This window comes from Vombatus ursinus, unplaced genomic scaffold, assembly GCF_900497805.2.
Source record: "Vombatus ursinus unplaced genomic scaffold, bare-nosed wombat genome assembly UNPS02015175.1, whole genome shotgun sequence".
Classification (NCBI taxonomy): domain Eukaryota; kingdom Metazoa; phylum Chordata; class Mammalia; order Diprotodontia; family Vombatidae; genus Vombatus; species Vombatus ursinus.
The window spans coordinates 8338002-8357686 of record NW_020954953.1 but is presented as its reverse complement, the minus strand read 5'-3'; the positions used below and the strand labels follow the sequence as shown (position 1 = coordinate 8357686).

The 19685-nt window shown below is 41.5% G+C and overlaps 1 protein-coding gene across 4 annotated transcripts; it reads right to left on the bottom strand.

Moving 5' to 3' along the window:
- Positions 1–602: 602 nt before the first annotated feature.
- On the bottom strand, positions 603–19331 carry LOC114031501 (poly(A)-specific ribonuclease PNLDC1-like). 4 transcript variants are annotated; one of them, XM_027846605.1, is made up of 19 exons: positions 19253–19331; positions 18190–18247; positions 17185–17258; positions 15764–15803; positions 14943–15066; positions 14646–14734; positions 13213–13313; positions 12511–12587; positions 12020–12163; positions 10378–10447; positions 9369–9454; positions 8527–8582; positions 7853–7917; positions 7273–7326; positions 5478–5520; positions 3778–3874; positions 2660–2835; positions 2401–2499; positions 603–681 (listed from the first exon to the last, which is right to left on the bottom strand). In XM_027846605.1, exons 1-19 carry the CDS (start codon positions 19326–19328, stop codon positions 654–656), a joined length of 1557 nt encoding a protein of 518 aa, XP_027702406.1. In that variant the 5' UTR covers positions 19329–19331; the 3' UTR covers positions 603–653. The 4 variants fall into 4 exon arrangements, with proteins under 4 accessions (XP_027702406.1, XP_027702405.1, XP_027702407.1 ...); XM_027846604.1 differs by lacking the exon at positions 603–681 and adding an exon at positions 1452–1911; XM_027846606.1 differs by lacking the exons at positions 603–681; positions 7273–7326 and adding an exon at positions 1452–1911.
- Positions 19332–19685: the final 354 nt, after the last annotated feature.

Below are 19685 nucleotides of genomic sequence, written 5' to 3'. Positions count from 1 at the left end.
TGATTTTGTACTACCTCTTTAGGATGAGAATGATTTTTTACATTTTAAAATAAAGTGTTACTATATTTAAAAATGTAAAAATCATTCTTAGTGGTGCAAAAAAGGCCTGCTGGCTGGCCGGCTGTAGTTTGCAGACCCCTACAATGTTCAAAAGTCCAAAGCTTTACTTCAAGTGCAATCTTAAAAATGGGTAGGCAAGTATAGTGACCTTTCCATAGGGAATGCTTCACTAAAAAGATGGGACTTGAGCGGATTCCCAAGGGCTGTTAGATTTGAACTGGGGGCACCTCTGTGTGGACATTCTGACATTCCAATTTTTTTGTTTTTTATTGAGGTTAGGGGGACTAGAGAACAACACAATCAAACATCTCTCGTTTCCTTGGATCAAGCCTATCTGAATGTTATTTTGAACTGGTTTTCAGTTTCTACAAATCAAACCTGTACCCCAAGAGTCTCCACTATTTCAAAGATGTTCTAGCAATAATGATTCTTGATATTGTCATCCTATGCTTTCCTGTTTACTTCTTTCCCTCTCTTTAAGCAAATACTTAAACATATCAGGAGAGTTCCCAATTAAAGGGATCTTGGAGTGAATCAATTTTGTAAAATAGGTTGTCAATCACTCTAATTTATTTGTTAAAAGATGGATTTTCCTATTTTGTATCTTCTTGAAAATGGCATCTGTAAAAAAAAAAAAAAAAATCAGATCACATACCCAACATATGGGCCAAAAAGAAAACTTTATAGTTTAGTGAAAAAGGGGTGGGGGGAGGGCATCGAGGGGGACTATCACTTTGATTTGTGCTTAAGGCAGTATATAAGACCAACTGTTGAAAAGTCAACAGTTTCAATTCTCCCAGTCATTAATGGCTATAAATCCTGGGTGTTGAAATACAAATAGGACATGAATGCCCCATCCAGAGTAGCAAGACCTTTCCCACCACCCTTCAGGATTGATATGTCTTTTATCCTGGAACAGGCAATTCTGGGCAATAACTTGAATGGTTGCTTCTATTTTTCCCAAGGGTGGGTGGGGAGTGTGGGATAAAAAGCATCGACATACAAAGAAAGTAAAGTTGGGTAAATGACCCATCTAACATAAGAGTCTTATAAAGATTTCTGTGAAGCTAAATACGGATTAATTAACTTAGAGGAAGCCTAAATAAATTTCCTTAACTGTACCCTCAGTTTTTGAGATATAAGATGCCAGTGGTGCAGATCATGCCTTCTGGATATTTTGTTCAAAGTCTAAAATAGTATGTTTTGCAATTAAAAACATTGATCAAAAAGTATTCATGCATCGCTCCAAGACAAAGTCTGGGCTAATGTTACTTTTTTCCCTCCCACAAAAGAACACTTACAAGTTATTCTTCCCAATTAAACTTTTTCTTTATTAAATCTACTCAGAAAAGTAGTTTTAAACAGAACCAAAATTACCCTAAACCCATCAATCATTTACTCTTCTCATGATGTTGAAAAGTATTTAAAAAAAAAAAAAGTTAGCATAGCCTTTTATTTATGCAACTTGTATCTCCTCTCACAAGATATTTTTACCAGCCACCCTGGAATCTGATTAATGAATTCACTGACAAATACAGTCATCAAAATGATTTGGGCTTTTGTCCCAATAGTACATTTCTTCCCATGAGCCAATGCTACTGAATCCTCAATTTTGTGGCACCGGAGCGCTGGAAAAGGACACACTTAAGAGATTTGGGGTAGGAAAAGAAACCTCATAAAGATTTAACAAGCCCATCTTAAAATACTCTTAAGAGCCAAGTCATGCAGAATGGCATTCCAAGGGCAAAGTTGAGATGGGGCAACAGTTCCTGAAGCCTTCACTGTATGATCGATGGAGATCCTCCGAGAATGAAAGCCAGAAAGGCCCAAGTAGTAACGACACCACAGATTCTGCAAGGAAATGATGGAAGGTAGATGGCCGTCAAACCAAGGATCACTTGGCTTTTGGGGCTACACTCGAGTTTGGCCGAGTATTTTTCTCTCATCACTTCTAGAGTCTTGTTCATCTAGAAGGGAAATCTTTACTACCCAAGGTCCAGTGCTATCACACTAAACTCATACATATACACATCCCTAAGATGGTGCCTTTGTGTTCCTAGTAAATTTAATTTTCCTAGTAAATTTACAGAGGCTCATAGAAATTAAAAATTAATTTCTTTGGCATCCAAGGGGGCAATTTTAATATAAGCATATATGTAAAAGTTTTATTCAGATGCCATGATCCTCATGTAGCACTTACATAGCTCAAAGACATATAATTAGCTGTTCCCTTGCATTATAAATCATCTAGTGAACATGCCATGATTCAACAAACTGATACCTTCTGTCTGCAAGTGGAGAATGCCACCAAAATGACCCTTTATGACCCTGGCCACTTACTGTAGTATGCAGTTGATATTAGGTGAATGCCTCCAGTATCGGTACAGGGTCACTTGCAAGTCAGGGTGATACCTGTATTCTTGCAACACAATCCTGACACTTGAGAGAGGGGAAAAAAGGCATTTCCTCAGTCAGTTAGTGGTTGGCAATGCACTACACAAGTAAAGAGATAATACTGTACGCATTAGGCTAGAAGCAGGTGAAGCAAGGAAAAGATGCTATTTCAAGGAAGGGGAAAATGAACCCATGAGCCACCTACTCCTTGAACTTGTTGGTCATAAGTAGAAACTGGTTGCAGGTGAATCGTCGGACATCAAATTTGCAGAGGTCCTTGAATTCATAATAGACTTGTTCTTCATCTACCCCAGGCCACCTCTTGACTTTGAGGATAAGGGTGGGTGGCCGGTTGCTGGGGGAATCTGGACCAGAGAAATTCTGGAAAACATTATATATGGACTATCAACACACTGTCCACAGCTTTGAATTTCAAATCTGATATTGCTATTATCTCTACAAACTCAGAGACTATAAACTACATTTAGTCACTACTTTTCATTTTGAAGATCCTTAGACCACCACCAGTTTGCAGGTCTCACAACTAAAAGGTCATAGGATCATGGACTTAGAGCTGGAGAGAAATAGTGAGGTCATTTGGTTCAACTAGTTCACGTCAAAAATGGGGAGATTCAGGGCAAGACAAGTTAAGTGATTTGCCCAGGGTCACCCAGCTAAAAAATGGCAGAGCCAGGATGGACTGGGCCTTAAGAAAATAGACATATATTATACGCTTGAGAAAACTTTAAGAAAACTAGACCCAACAACAAATAATGTAAGCTTGGTTTTTACAGATTTGTCAGGACACAATACACAAGCTGTCGCTCTCCTTTCTACCATCAGTTTTGGTCTCTGAGTAGGTATGGAGAGGCAGTTTGATGAAAATGACAAGCATTTGTTAAGTGCCTGAAAATCTAATCACTGCCCTCAAGAAGCTTATAATCAGCTGGAGGAAAACATGTGCACAGATAGTAAGTAAATATAAAGTACATACAGTAAACACAAGATGCTCAGACCTCAACGGTTTAGGACAATCAAGATGGAGACTAAGGAGTTAGGGACCATACTCAAGTCTGCACAAGTAACTTACCAAAGGGCCGTTCCTGCTCTCTGGCCCTAAGGGAACACCATCCCACCCAGCTTACACAGAGTGAGCTGCAGTGGGCCTACATCCAGGACTGCCCTTATGCTGAAGACAGGGAGAAGCCGCTGGGATCCCTATGCCCAGCACCCCACCCCTTCTCCAGCCCCAACCACCACCAAGCGACTTCCCACTTGGGGCCCCCCAAAGAAAGTAAAGGACTGACACACACAACTACTCACAATTTTAGAGATACATGCTCGGATAAGGTTCACCTGGTTCACATAGGGAGCCAGAACATCAAGATACTGAGGGAACGTGGGCTCCATTCTTATGCCACTGTTAGGAGGGGAAGAGAAAGCCCCCAATCAGTTCTGATACACATATTTAATCACAGTATCCTCTGCATTGGATAAAGACTACAACCTAGGGTCACAGATGAAGAGCTGGGCACATCTTTAGAGATCTCCTCATTTAGCAGAGGCCCAGAGAGATTAACAAATTTGCTTGAGGTCACATCAATAATAAGTAGCTGAGCCAGGATTCGAAGCCAGGTCCCATGACTCCACACCCAGGACTCTTCATTCCAACACACTGCCTCCCACGTCGGGATGGGCGGGGTCTTTAGGAAAGGCTGCTCTATCCATTTCTAGGAACTCCCTCCTCATATTTAACCTTGCTTGCCTTCTTTTTTCTCCTCAGTAAAATAAGGCCACTATTATTCATGGTACTTACTTCACAGGGGTATATTATGAAGAGATTAAAAACTTTTGGAAATCATTAAGTTCCTTCAAGAGAGCACAAATGCTACCTTCTACCTAAGCAAGACCTCTCCTGGTCCCACCAGCAGCTAATGCCTTCCCCTCTGAAGCTATCTTCCACTCCTCCTGTGTGGATCTTCAATGTCCTCGTTTTATTTACATAATATGTTGAAAGCTTCTCCCTGAGGGCAGAGATTATTGTTGCTTTTTCTTTGTATCCCCAACAATTAGCACAGTACCTAGCACATCATAAGCACTTGTGCTGACTGACTGAAAACACTTCCCAATTACAAAAGGCTAAATAAATCTAAGTTTTTAATATCATTTATCATGGTCTAGGTTGTATCAAATAATAAAATTTGTAAAAATTTTATCACCTCCACTAAAGCCCACCTTTGATACTTCACTGTAGCATGGGGGTGACCCTCAAGGTTATTCTGGCTCCAGTTGGCCCTATCAAGTACAGGCCCAGTCTGAAACCAGTCAAGCTAAGTTCTGAGAGTCTCATCACTAAGTATGCCCTCAGTGATAAATATTTGGGCCAACACAACTCATTGACTCAAAGAAGGATCTGTGTTAGTGGAAGAAGTACCCAGACCAACAAAGTCACAGGTCTTTGAAATACTCATCAACTCCAGAGGACCATTTCTACTCCCCTAGCTCCATACTACCAGCAATGGCTCTCTTGACCTGAGACCTGTCTTCTTAGGACAAGGGCCACTGAGGCTCAGAAAAGGAACAGAGGATAAGGGTTAGATAAGAGCAGTAAGGAGTTAGAGCTTTGGAGTCAAGAATAAAAACAAGGGTTAGAGCAGATTATGTCTGCATAATGTCAGCAACTTTATGTCCCTCCCACCCATTGTCTACATTGGACTGGATTAGACTGAGCAGTAGTAGCCAGCAGAAGGGTCTGTAAGCAGGAGGAAAGAAAAGGAGAGCAATCCTTGGTAGCAGTATTGTGAGGAAAGGAGGGGAGTTCTCAGGTTTTGTCCAACCAAAGTGGTCCTATGAGAAAGAAAAGCACATTAGTCAGAACCTGCCAAGTCAGGGGTTTCCCATACTTGTGATGACTCTGTCCTCATTATTCCCCCACAACCAAGATCATGCTGGGTACATAGTAAATGTTCAGAAAGTACTTGTTGATCAACTATTAAAAGTACAAGATGAAAAGAAATACTCACCCAGTTGTTCTATATAGTAGTAAATGTGCCACCTTCAAGAGAACTGGGAGGAAAGAAAATTTGAAAAATAATTGACTCGTTGGCTCAAGTCTCTCCTTTCTCCAATTTATCCTCCACCCAAATGCCAAAGTGATGTTCCTGAAATGCAGATCTAATGATGTCACTCCCTATTCAATAAACTCCAGTGGCTCCCAATAGACTCCAGGATCAAATACAAATTCCTGTTTGGTATTTAAAGCCCTTCTCCACGTGGACCTAACTGACCTCCCCAGCCTTCATACATCACTCCCTTTCCCAAAATCCATGGTCCAGACAGACTAGCCTTCTTGTAATTCCTCACACAGGACAATCGTGTCCCAACTCTGTGCCTTTGTACTGGCCACGCCCCATGCCTGAAAATTCTCCTTTTCCTTCAAATCTCAGCAGAAGTACTACTTTCTACATGAAGTCTGTCTTGACCACACCCCTAAATTGCCTTCTATTTATTTTATATAAAATGTATTTATACATTTTCTCCACCAGTAGAATGTAAGTGTCTTGAGGGCAGAGATTGGACTCGGAATTTCCAATATCTAGCACAGTGCCTCTCGCAGAGCAGGCATCTAATATTTATTAACTGACTCCAAGTTTCATTTTTGTTCCCCATCAGTTTCAGAGTGCTATCACATTATGTTTCTCATCACTGTGGAAAGTGAAAAGTCCCACGAATGTAAATATAAATGTTTTTCCTCATGGTTCCACCATCCTCCCAGTCATTCAAGTTCAAAACCTATCAAGTTTTCATTGACTTCCATGTATTCTCCATCCCCAACTCCAATCAACTGTCAGGTCTTTTATTCTAATTCCACACTATATCTTGTTTCTATTCACTCCTTTTTATGCCCATATTATCATCCTCATTAGGGATCTGGTTGCTTCTGCCCAGGACTATTATTTTTTGTTTTGGATTTTTTTTTTTTAAATGAGGCCGAGTCTCCCTATCTTGCTCAGGCTTTAACCTTACTGCAGCTCAGAATTCACAAAAAAGCAATCCACCAACCTCAGTCTCCTCACAAGACAATGCTGCCACCCCCAGCTTTCCCTGGCCTATTTTTCTAGACTCTTCACTGGCCTCCCTGCCTCTGGTCTCTCTCTTTTCTTTCATCATCCACCCCACACTCCCACCAGAATAATTTCCTGATGCAGGCTCTGAACATGTCACTCCCCTGTTCTAAAACCTCCCCTCAATGGGGCAGCTAGGTGGCGCAGTGGATAGAGCACCGGCCCTGGAATCAGGAGGACCTAACAGACACATAACACTCACTAGCTGTGTGACCCTGAACAAGTCACTTAACCCCATTGCCTAGCAAAAAAAAAAAAAACAAAAAAAAAACCCCAAACAAATAAAACCTCCCCTCAGTTTACCAAATCTTAGCTGGGATGCAAGGCCTCCATAATCTGGCTCCAAATTGCCTTTCCAGACTTATCTTGGACTCTTATCCTTCACATACTCCATAGTCTGCCAAGCCCACATGCTCCAAATAGACTCAATCTCTACAGCTATTAGTGATCTCTCCTTTCCAGAGTCTCTCAGACATTCCCTTCAGACCCCTCCTATGCACTTACCAACTCTAATGAGCCTTGTATTACTTGTACACCTCTCCCTCACACAGACACATGCACAAAGAGCAAGTTTATTGAGGGAAGGGTTGTGTCTTCTTTTACCTTCAGCTCCCTAACACAGTATCTTGCACACAGTAGGTATCTTATAACTATACGAATGGGAATTTTTAAAAAATTAAGTTCCTTTTTTTACCTGATCCACAAAGGAAGGCATCATAAGCTGCTTCATGAGGGTATTTGGTCTCAACTGAAACATTTTCCCCATAAGGTAGAAAAACAGAATTGAGCTATGATTAGAAATGAAACTTGGACCAGCAACTATCTACTCTTTATCCCAATCCAACCAACTTTCTATCTCCTTTGGCATTTAGGACTACGAATGCCTAGCCCATACCTGCCCTTCCCTAAAACCATGTCTAATGCTCCACCTTTTCTCCTCCTAATTTTCTCCTCCTGCCAAAGGAAGAAAAATTAAATGTAGGGGAAAGACAGTGGCAAAGGAAAGAGCTTCCCAAAAGGATAAAATAACTTATTGAACAAAACCGAGAGGACGTATCACAAGATCAATCACAACTTCCCCAGTACCTAGAACACTGTAGGTGCTTAATAATTGCTTCTTGAATCAAACTGAATCAAAGACAACTCAGGTGAGAAATGCCTAGTGAGAATGTGCCTATCTGTCCAACACTTGCTAGGGATAAGGCACATTTCAGGGAAACCTAGCTCCCTGGTCAGTAAGCCAGGAAGCAGGCCTCACTTTAATTGGAACATACCATATTTGATACATTCGCTTGCATGAATGATCACTGGACAAGAATTCTTGGTAGGATTCAGGTCACTATTGGAGAAAGAGCAAAAGGTCAGGTTTTTTTTCTTACTTGAAAATGCTCACTCTTTCACAACAGGGTGTGCACTCACACACCCTCTTTTCCCTTTAACTAAATTAAGACAATCTGAGTCCAAAATACTGTGACTCTTGAAGGGAGAGCTCATTCAAGGGACAGGACAAATAAGAGAACACTGGCAATGACCAAACCACACTGCTCTAAGGGACTTGTCGAATTCCTCTATCACCCCGAACTCTGATCTACGTCCCTGATCTACCTTCTGCCCCGGCCATGAACAGAAGTGCGAGGTATATCTGGATCATTAATCCCCAGGTGGTTGATAGAGACGTTAAAGGCAGATCAAGAAGCTTTACCCATTAAGTCTCTAAACCAGCTGCAGCTGTCATGCCTCTCCCATCCCCACCCTCAACCTGCTGAGCTTCTCAACAGGGAAGTGAACACAGCTGATGCCTCCCTTCTTTGAAAGGAGGGCTTTTCTGTCAGTCTGCAAACCCATACCAACTCAAGGCTGTGGTCAAAGATAAGACAACTCTGCTTCCTAAAAAAGGTTGGGTCTTCACAAAAGCACATTTGACCAGCATCAAAGACATCTTGCTTGCCTGTTTAGGACTTCATAAACCTCCAAAAGATTAGAAGCTCTCGGGAAACTTAGTTCCTGTGAGGGAGGAAAAAAAAAACCAAAAACAAAACTGGGACATGAGAGATGAGGTCAGCTAGGATTTTATACCTTCACCTTAAATACACCCCAAAGGACTCGTAAAATAGCCCTTTGGTGCCCTCCAATGTCGTCCAACAGCATAACCATCCCTGTTCCTCCAATCAAGACTGAATGACTATGCAGTCTCTTTGGGGGTCAGAAAGTAACTCCAATATTGCTGACACACCTCTTTGACAGGAGTACCAAGTGTACCAGTGTACCAAGGTGGTGACCTGAGCCTCAAGTTAGAGGCCCAGGAAACACCTTAAGATTTCCAGGTCTCAAAAGGCCCAGATAACCTCAGAGCCATGAAGGGAATTTTTGGTTCTGAAGCTTCTAAAGAGTCAAGTTTCATCTTGCATTGTCATCCCTACTGCCATCACTAAAACTGACATTTACACAACCCTCTAAGGTTTTGCAAAGTGCTTTACATATATTGCTTCATGTGGCCATCTAGGTCCTCACGTGCAGCCCTTTGACTGAATCCAAATTTCACAGAACAAATCCCTCCCCAACCCTGGATTTGAGAAAGTCCCTGCGCTGATGATCTCAATAAACAAAACAGGTAGGGAAAAACACTGAAGTTTCCATAAAAGACAGAATTGATTTTGTCACCATTCATAATCTTGCACAGGGCAAAACAGCAACAAGTACTAGAGCCTGAACTCTAAAAACTTTATTAGGAAACTGAAGGCAGAAGAAAGATGTACATTGAAACTAACAAAATGCAATTTGTTTATTTACCTTCCAAATCTGTTTTGTCACATTCTTGGTATCTATGAGGACAGGAAACAAGCCATGGATGTTCAGCTTAAACTGCTCATAGGATTCTGAGGAGAGACTCAATCAATCAGCATTTGTTAAGTATTTTATTGTGTGCCTGGCATTGTGTCTGGGGGTGTGAATATAAGACAAGAGCGAAATCTTTGTCCTCAAGAAGGTTAGTTTAGCCAGGGGAGACAAGATAGACATAAGGTGTCTCCAAAACTATTAAAGCTTAAAATTGTACTAAGCCTATGGAAACCCTCTATACTTGGGTAAGGTACTGTCTCCCTTTGTGGTTCTACCCTTTCATATGAAGCAAAGCAGTCTACTTTGCTCAGAGTTCTAAGGGAAAAAGTTACTCTGATTCAGAACTCAAATAACTGATCATTTTGGAATGGAACAAACTGTAGAATATACTGGAGAAGAAATGGGCTGTTTTTTCTGATTATAAAACAAATGTAATTTATTGGATTTTAGACTGAAGATGAGACTTTGGTCACTAATTATAAACTAAGAAGGTATCAAATGAAGAGAGGATGCTGACTCTCATTTCAAAAAGAGAGAGGTGAAAGGGCTGATTTTTAAGAACTTTATCAGCTAAGCTTGAAGCTGGAAGTGACATACAATGAGTTTGGCTGAGGTTCGGTGCCCAGTGAGGAAAGAAGCTTAATAAATAAAAGGCTAAAGCTACCTTCCTAGTGGAGGAGGGTAAAAGGCAGAATGGTGGATATCTTTTGTTCCAAGAAGACAACAAGTGATGAATCACAATAAGCAGCACCTGTTTGACTCCAAGGTCCTCTAGATATTGATGAGGAACATGTATCTGTGGAGGTGGGCAGGTGGCCAGGCAAGAGGGTATATTCTCCCAGTCCCTATAATCCCCTAAAGACTAAAAAATTGTGAGCTTTCTCGGGTCAAGCTCCCTCTCCAAAGCCCCAGGTCAGGTTTTGCTGGGATGGAAAAGGGGCAAGGACATCTCTTTCCCTACCTGGGAGAGGTCTGTAGAACTTTTCATGAAGGTGCAGAAGATCCATCATCATGTTATGTCCCACCAAAGGCTAAAAAGAATAGGGCCAAGAGACATATAAGAAATGAATCAAAGTCACCAAATGCCATCAGTATTTTCCTGCTATTCTGCTTTTTTTTTTTTCTATTCTGGTTTTTTTTTTTTTTTTTGCTTTTTGGTGAGGCAATCAGGATTAAGTGACTTGCCCAGAGTCACACAGCTAATAAGTGTCAAGTCTTTGGTCTGAGACCAGATTTGAACTCAGGTCCTCCTGACTCCAAGGCCGGAGCTCTATCCACTGGACCACCTAGCTGCCCCATCAGTATTTTCTTACAAACAAGTCGGTGTTATCAGTAGCTACAGGTAACCTTTTCAACCTCTTCCCACATCATTCTCTCTTTTCCTTTTAAGAAAAGGGGCTCTTAACAGCCCAAATACCAGGGAGGATCAGGTACTCAACAAGCAATTTTTTAGCACCTGTTATATGCCAGGTGCTCTGCTAAGTTGCCTGGAAAACAAAGACAAAAAGGAAATGGGCCATGTTCTTGAGGAATATTAATAAAAAAATTTTGAAAAAAAAGAGAAGGGAGGGGCAGCTAGGTGGCATAGTGGATAGAGCACCAGCCCTGAAGTCAGGAGGACCTGAGCGCAAATCCAGCCTCAGACCAAACACTTGACACTTACTAGCTATGTGACCCTGGGCAAGTCACTTAACCCCATTGCCTTGCCAAAAAAAAAAAAAAGAGAGAGAGAGAGAGAGAGAAGGGAAGAAAGGAGTACGAAGAACTCAAGGTAAGGTAAGCTTCAGGAATTTCTTAACCATAAAATCAATCACAAGATGCAGGAGAGATAGCGTGCTTTGCTAATAAAAACTACTATTTAATTTAAAATGCAGTACACCAGCACTCTGCTTCAAAACAAACACAAAGCTTCATAACCCAAGAAACAAGGCAACGCTTTACTTAGGGGTAGTCTTTTTCTAAAGTCATCTATCATCACGTGGGTAAAAGTAATAATGGCCAGAAGCCCAGCAAGAGACAACAAGGCAGAACTCTGCGGACCAGTCTGGCTTAGCTAAGAGACACCTCATCAATGAAAAAGTGGCCACAAGGAAATTAATTTTTTTAGCCACAGCAACTTGTGAATATTGCTTAATATGTAATAATAAATAATTGGTTAATTAAATGGGAAGATTGCAATCTGCATTAGAGAGTGGAGACCTCACACGGATGAAATCAACAGTTACTAAAGTAACAGATACTAATGACGATGATGATGATGATGGCTGACATTTATGTAGTATTTTAAGGTGTGTTACATGTGTTATAATATGATTTCATTCAATCTTCATAACAACCCCGTGATGAAGGGAGGGGCTATTATCATCACCACTTCACAGATGGGGAAACCGAGACTTGCCCAGGATCACACAGCAAGTGTCCAAAGAAGGATTCTAACTTGCATCTTCCTGACAGAGTCCACTCTATCCACTGTACCTCCCAGCTGCCCAAAGTAAAATAATGACAGGAACAGGGAGCTAGCTCCCATGGCTAGAGGAATCACTGGCCATGGCCATAAACCTCAACACTGTCAAAAAGCATGCAATACAAATGTGGATCTCTACCTTCTTGGCTTTTACCAGCATCTGGAAAAAAACAGCAAAGCCCCGGGCAGAGAGGAGAATTTTCTCCCTCCTGCAGTCATCATGGTCACGAGAGGAGTTCTCTAGACACCAGCGATATTGCCTGCTCACTTTCTTTACTAGTATCTGCCAGGAGAGATTGAGGACAAGTTATCCTGGCCTTAGACCTGGGGTAAGGGAAAAGAACTCTCCAACATAAGGAAGAAGGATGTAGGGAAGGGGAAAGAAGGAAACCGAGGGCAGGCTGTAATAATCTGGCAGCTAAGTCCAGCCTCCCCAAAACCATCTTTTTTCCAGACTTCCACTGAGGAAACCTGGCATCTGGCCCATGGAGATGGACCTTTCACAGAGCACAAATTTAAATTAGGTTTGGCTGGGTGACAAAGACTGATAAATTAAGAGGCTACCAAGGACTCCTCTAAAGCAAGGCAGAAAACATCCTTTAGTCTAAAAGCACAGAATTCCTAACTCACCCCTTTGTCTTTCATCAGGGTCCAAACTGTGGGGAGAGCCTGCCTCAGTACTAACTGTACCTCAAAAGCCTGGAACCCTGAAGCAAAGAAGGGGAAGCAAGACTGAAAACAAAGACTGAAATTCACAGGTCACATATTCAGATTTGAAAAAAACATTCCACTCTCCCTCCTAAATCTACAACCTTGAGGCAGTTAGACCACAGGAGGAACAAATGGAAAACTATCTCCATATACCCATGAGACATGTTATGGTCAAAGACATGTTTAATACAACCCAGAGTCAGAATTATCTTCCATTCACCTTACATGAGAGAAGTTTAGGCAAAGAGGGAATGCAAGAGGAAAAACAGAATCAATCAATATGAAAACTACTTGGGATTACCCTTAGGGAGAGGTCCCTGAATGCCCATGCATTTATGAATCCCTACGCATTTATGAATCCCCAATCCAGAATGAATCTATTCGCAAGACAGAGGTCACACTTCTACACAGCATGACCCTAAGTTCCCCAAAGAGAAGGGACCAGCATCAGAAGTCCTACCTAAGACCCATGCCTCCCCAACAGGCAGGATCTCAAGAATAAGGAAAAATCCTTGTTTTTTTTTTTTAATCTGGCTAGCAGTTTTATGGGTGGGTGCCATGGACGTGGCCAAGTACCCCTTTCACATTCGCCTATCCACAAAAAGAAGTTTCCTTGCCTACCAGTTATATCAGGAAGTGTCATCCAGTCTCCTTCTTGTGCCATCTCCAACCACCGAGTTACCTCATCAATCACCACCTTCATTTGGTCTTTGTCCAATGTACTATAAATGAAATTCCAAGAAGAAAAGGAGATGAAAATACAACCAAATAAAATGAGATGATTCCAAATAAACCTGACAACCAAACAAAATGAGATGACTTCAAAACTAAGTTACTGTTTCCTGTGTCTCAAGTTCTAGCATGATGATTTAATGGAGAAAATGGGCCACCAAAAAGAGATTACCACTCTTGCTATATAAGTAATAAAAATAATTTTTTTAAAAGATCTATATTTCTCTTTTTAAGAGAGATAAGTTTCCCGATCCCCTCCCTGCCTCACAAGGACATTAGGAGGAAAAAAAATTGTGTTTTCTTCAATGCTAAGTATCCTTATTACTATAGTTCCAAAGGAAAAGAATCATATCATTAAAAAAAAAAAAGCTAGCAACAGAGACCCTGATAAATATAGGCTCATCTATGTCAAAAATACTACCATCTCTTCTCCAACCCTGGTAGGAACAGCCTAGGACCCTGCCCAAAAGGGTCTAGGAATACCAGCACTCTATCCCCTCACCCATCAAGCACCAGCCCTGCTTCCAACCCAGGCTCACAGCCAATATCTAAGAGAATAATCCTATGTAGAGATGTGACCTGGCACCTGCCTCGGCAGATGCTACAAACCCTACCTCCTCAACAACTACAGTTACTGAAAATCCAAAAAGTCCTTGGCATTGACAAACAAACAGTTCAACATCAGAAAGAAATATAGGATTACCAATGGAAATAACACTAAAAAGGATGGATGACCATCTGTTTTGCTCTACACCCTAACGACCTTTCTCTGGGCCCTGCAACTGAACCCTCCTATATGTGCTGTCTGTCACTATTAGATATAAACTCCTTCAGAGCAGAGACTATCTTGCTTTTCTACACGTGAGCCAAGTGCTTTTTGTACACAGAAAGTGCTTATATTAAATGCCTTTTTATTTATCCCTTCATTTGGGTAAAAAAAAAAATGGAATTGCTATTTGGGAAATAAGGGCAACCATTAGCCTCTGATGTTTAAAAAAGGAGGAAAAGGTTGAAATTTCAGGCTTTTTCCCTAAGAAGGAATGCTTTTTAATTAGGGAAATAAAAACAAGTAGAATTTTGGGGAAAACCTCAACACTCATGAAGATAGCTGGATGGATTTCAATGCTCCTTCTGGTTTTCTGATTCTATGAAACTTGTATCACACATGGACTACTTTCACCAATAGCTAACAGCTAACATTTGCTCTCCCAAATGCTAATGAATACTTCTCTGGCACATCAGTACCAAATATATAACTACAAAAGTTGAGCTTGTACATACTTTTAGAGAAGGCTGTATAAACTAAGGAGAAAAGACTTTACCTACGAACTTTCCAATTCCCTGTTAAAAGGTCTTGCTTAATTTTCTTCTCCTGTTCTTCATTCATATATGGGATCCCATTTTTGAGAAACTAAATAGAAAAAAAATGCAGTCATCATCCGACGTGCCAGGCACCATAAAGCTAAAAGGAAATTTTGGTTTGAAGGGTGTGAATAAGAGACAGGGAAAGGCCTTAGCTCTTCTTCCTTATAAATAAGTCCTTTCGAGATTGTACTCTCCCCACCTACTGCACTGGCGAAAGTTGAGCAAAGGAAAAAAAAAACCAACAAACAACATACCTTATTATAATCGAAACCATATTGATTCAAAAATAGAATACTAGAGGCCTGGAAGGAGAACTCTGAATCCATAATCCCAAGTGTGGTAGGGAAGAGGAAGAAGTTATATGAATGGGCTATATACCTATTTAAAAAAAAAAAGAAAAGAAACACAGAGTAAAATTTTTTTTTTAAATATTGGACACTTGCAGTATCTTTCAGTTTCCTGCACTCAAATGTGATTCGTACCAAAATAAAATAAAACAAATAAAAGATCAAGGTCCATGGTCTAGCAAAATGCCTCATACATAATAGAAGTAGATACTTAAAGATTTAGGAGGGTACAGGTTGGTTATGTTTTATGTGATAGCTTTTTTTCTTTTTTATTTCTTAACAATTTTTATGGGGGCAGACCTGTCATTTCATTGGGACAAGGAGCTCTCAATGAGGAAACCCTTTCCACCCAAGCAACTTTGCACCTCCCACCTCCTCTGAACTTACCAAGCATTTCCTGGGATATCAAGATGGTAAGTGAAATTTCAATTTAAGTGAAATTACCCAGGGCCACAAAGCCAATATTTGTCAGACTCTGCAGTCAGTTCTCAATCCACTATATCATACTGCCTCTTGCTACTTCTTTTTTTTTTTTTTTACACTGTTGAGATTTCCCAGTCCCACCTCTGAAAAAGAACCCTCTTTTTTTCTGACAGAAAAGTTTAGTTCATCAAAACAAACCAAAATACCAATATCTTAAAGAATACGCTGCATTCTACATCTGCTGTACATGAGGTATACCTCATCCACAGTTGTTGAATTTTATTGAAAAAAGTCTTCATACTTACTTGTTTGACTTTCTTCCCATACTTGAAAACATTGACAATCCTAAAAGAATGAAAAAAGAGTTGGGGGGGGGGGGGAGAAGGATGAGGTTATAATGAACTTTAGTTATATTCCCATCCCTTCAAACCACAAATTAAGAGCCATTTTTTTTTTTGGTAATACTCTGTGTATCCACACTTCCAAGAAAAGAAAACATACAGTTCCTAAACGTGATCTTGCTATTATATATAGGGGCAACTGCTACAGGTTGTTCTCTACCTGCTTCTGAGTAAAAACTTGTTAATTAAGTATCTGAAGACAAAAGTATGTCTTCTCTTAGGCAGAGAAATGAATATTGAAGACAGAGGCTTCACAAGTAAATGAACAAGAGATGTGAAAGAATCAGGAATAGGTCAGGCTTCAATATCTCTACGGGAATGTTTGGGGACAAAAAAGGAGACAGGCAGATTAACAATAGTTTTAGGACAGAACATATCCCGATGATCTGATCAAGAAGAAGCTGTTCCATATTGCTAGACTTCACACTTCTGAGGTTGAATGTTTCTTGTTTAAAAATTAAAATTGCGTCAATAGAAGAGATCAATTGTACAAAGCTTACAATAGAGAAAATTTTGCCTCTCGCTAGACTTGAAGACACTTCATCCCCCCACTGGGCATTTTCACTGGCTGTCTCCATTGTCTGGAATTCTCTCTCTTCATCTCTGCCCCCTGGCTTCCCTGAAGTCTCAGCCAAAATCTCAACTCTGGTCTTGCTCCCATTTAAAGCTCATACCTTCTCTGTGAGATTACCACCCGTCTACCTTGGATATACCTGTGTAATTGTTTGCATATTCTATTTTCTCTACTAAATTGCAAGTTCTTTGAACATAGCATAGCCCTTCTTTGTATTCCCAGCATTTGGCACAGTGCCCATCATTAAACATTATTTTAAATACTTTTCCAGATTTATCAAAGGATGGCAAACAACTTGAAAGGATTAATTTCATAGCATAAACAACATGATGATCAATAGGTCCTCCTTTAAACAAATGTATGTCAAAGTGAAACTAATGCTTCCGCTTACATAAAGATTATTCCAAGAAATGGGTCAATTCAGGGAAGGAAGCCCTAATCTAGGGAACGATGAATAAGTAACATGACACCAAAAATCATCACCAGTTCAAGCGAACAAAAAAAACCTACAGGATAAACCAACTTTGCAACACTCCCAAGTGCTCCTAAAGATAATAGGATCACAGATTTAAAACTGTATCAGTCTGTTTTACAGAAACTATTTGCTCAGGGTGACACAGGAATTAAGTAGCAAAACAAGGTTTCAAACCTAGTATTCAAACCTCTCTCCACTAAATTTAACCACCTCCCATATATCTAACAGCTTAGAACAGCAGGGAAGGATGCCACCATCTTTAACCAGTAAACTCACCAATCTGACACACTGTAAACTGCTGAATGCTCTTCTTAGTTTTCAGATACCACTCTGCTGGTGAGTCAAAGAGACTGTTAAAAGAGAACAGGTATTTTACAAATACTGACAAAATGTCTCCAAATAAGATGCTTTCATTTTCATTATTAAGAGAGGTATTGGGTAGCAGAAAGAGCATAGAAGTTGAGTCAGAAGACCCAAGTCTAAGTTTTGGTTCCAATATTCATTAGATCTACAATAATGAAATTTTTTAATGTTGCTGAGCTTCAGTTTCCTTTTCAATAAAATTATATTTTCTCTATATACTTCCTAGGGTTATGGAAAAAAAAATCTTAGGAGCTTTACAAGAAAACCTTAAGAATTTTACTTTAAGAAAACCTCGTAAACCTTAAAGCACTATGTGACTATGAGCTGTTATTATAATTATTAGCACTAATCCCTGTAAATTCCAGAGGACCACTTTATAGAAAGAATGTCTGTTCAAATATAGATTCCACTTTACTAGATGAAGTCTCCTCTCTGAGTGGAAGATGATAATAAACATTTATATAGCATCCCTTATGTGCCAGGCACTGTGCTAAACACTTTACAAATTTCTCATCTGATCCTCACAACAACCCTTCCAGATAGATACTGTTACTAATTTTACAGTTAAGGAAACTGAGGCAAACAGACGTTCAATAACTTGCCAGGGGTCACGCAGTTAAAGGGGTGAGACCGAATTTCAAATTAGGTCTTCTTTTTTTTTTGTCTAGGCAATGAGGTTAAGTGACTTGCCCAGGGCCACACAGCTAGTAAGTGTTATGTGTCTGAGGTTGGATTTGAACACGGGTCCTACTGAATTCAGGGCTGGTGCTCTATCCACTGTGCCACCTAGCTGCCCCTAAACTCAGGTCTTCTTGACTGCACACCCAGTGCTCTACCTATTATGCCACCCTGTATGACTCAAATTAAGTCCCAGCAGAATTCTACATAAACTGATGATAGAAGTTTTTCCCACTTTACCTTGTTTGCTGGCCTTTTGGAAAGATGGACCTCAAGCCTGTAAATTCTATGTCCAAACCTACAGGTGAAATTCATAAAATGAAAGAGAATCCATTTGTGAACATCAGGATCACATTACTCACCAGTCAGTACTTAGGGAGCACTCAGCATGCAGGATGCTGTAAGACTAATGCAAAACAAATGACTTCATGTGTATAATGGGCATTGTATTTCTTGCCTTTACAATGGATGGTAGAGGGAGAGAGAGAATTTGGCACTAAAAAATAAATTAATTTTTAAAAAAGATTAATGCAAAACAATATACATTTCACAGATTGTCCTAGTTCAAGGGAGCAAAAATGGATCTGTGATCTCAACAATTTGTATGTTTCCTCTAACAAAGCTAGCTCTTCTCTGATTCTTGTCTATATTCTTCCATAGATTTGCCACTGGGTGAAAAATGTCTCTTGCCCAAATTCTGACATAACTGGAGGGGTAACCTAGGAAGTTTGTCCACCAGTACACACACAGATCTGGGGAAAACTGGACCAATGGGCACGTGGGACTCTGAATTAAGCAGCAGGAGGAGAGTGTCCTGGGCTGCTTTCAGGATCCTGCAAAGCTTAGGCACTCAGAAAGCCAGGAAAGGGGAAACAGGAAGCCTAGGAAATAGCCAAAGAAAAGAACATCCCAATTGGCCTGACCCCTCCATCCCCCTCTTCCTGAGGCTCAGGACTCCCAGGGCTGGGCCTCCAAGGGGCTCAAAATTCAGCTCCCTGTTAAGGGCAGACACTCTGCAGCCTGCAGAGAAGCCTTGAACCCAGGGAAGAAGCCCACCGCACACAAGTGAGTTCTGATCCTGCCCCACCCGCCCCACTTCTGTCCCCGGGGCTGCCCAGGCCCGGAGGGGCCCAGCCGGGATCCTAAGCCCGCTCCCCGGCCCCTCCAGCTCGGCGCTCCCAGACAGCAGCCTGCAGCCCGGGAGAGGCCGCCTCGACGCCACGCGCGCCCGCCCTTCGCCCCCTTCCGACCTTCCCGGCGGCCCGAGAAGGAGACGAGAGCCCCGGCGCGGGGGCTTCTTTACCCAGAAAGTCGGAGCCCAGAACGAGCTCCTCCAGCAAGGGCAGCTTCTGCTCAAAGCGGTCGGCGCCCAACTCCATGGCCGACCACGTGCGCACTGAGGCCTGCCGGGGGCCTCTTCCTGCGGCCCGCCCCCGGGGCGATCCCGGAGACCGCCGGCTTCTTAAAGGGGAAGCGCCCCGCCCTCACCCCAGGCCCGGCCAGGGCCCCTTCCCGCCGAGCTGCACGAGGGCACGTGGGGCGATGGAAGAGGGGGAGGGGAGGGGGAGACTGGAAGACTGAAGGAGGGGGGAGGGGGGGAAGAGAGAAAGAAGGGAGAGGGGAGGAGGAAGAGGATAAGAAGAAGGAGGAGAAGGAGAGAGAAAGGAGGGGGAGATTGAAGGAGGGGGAAGGGGGAAGAGGGAAAGAAGGAAGAGGGGAGGAGAAAGAGGAAAGGG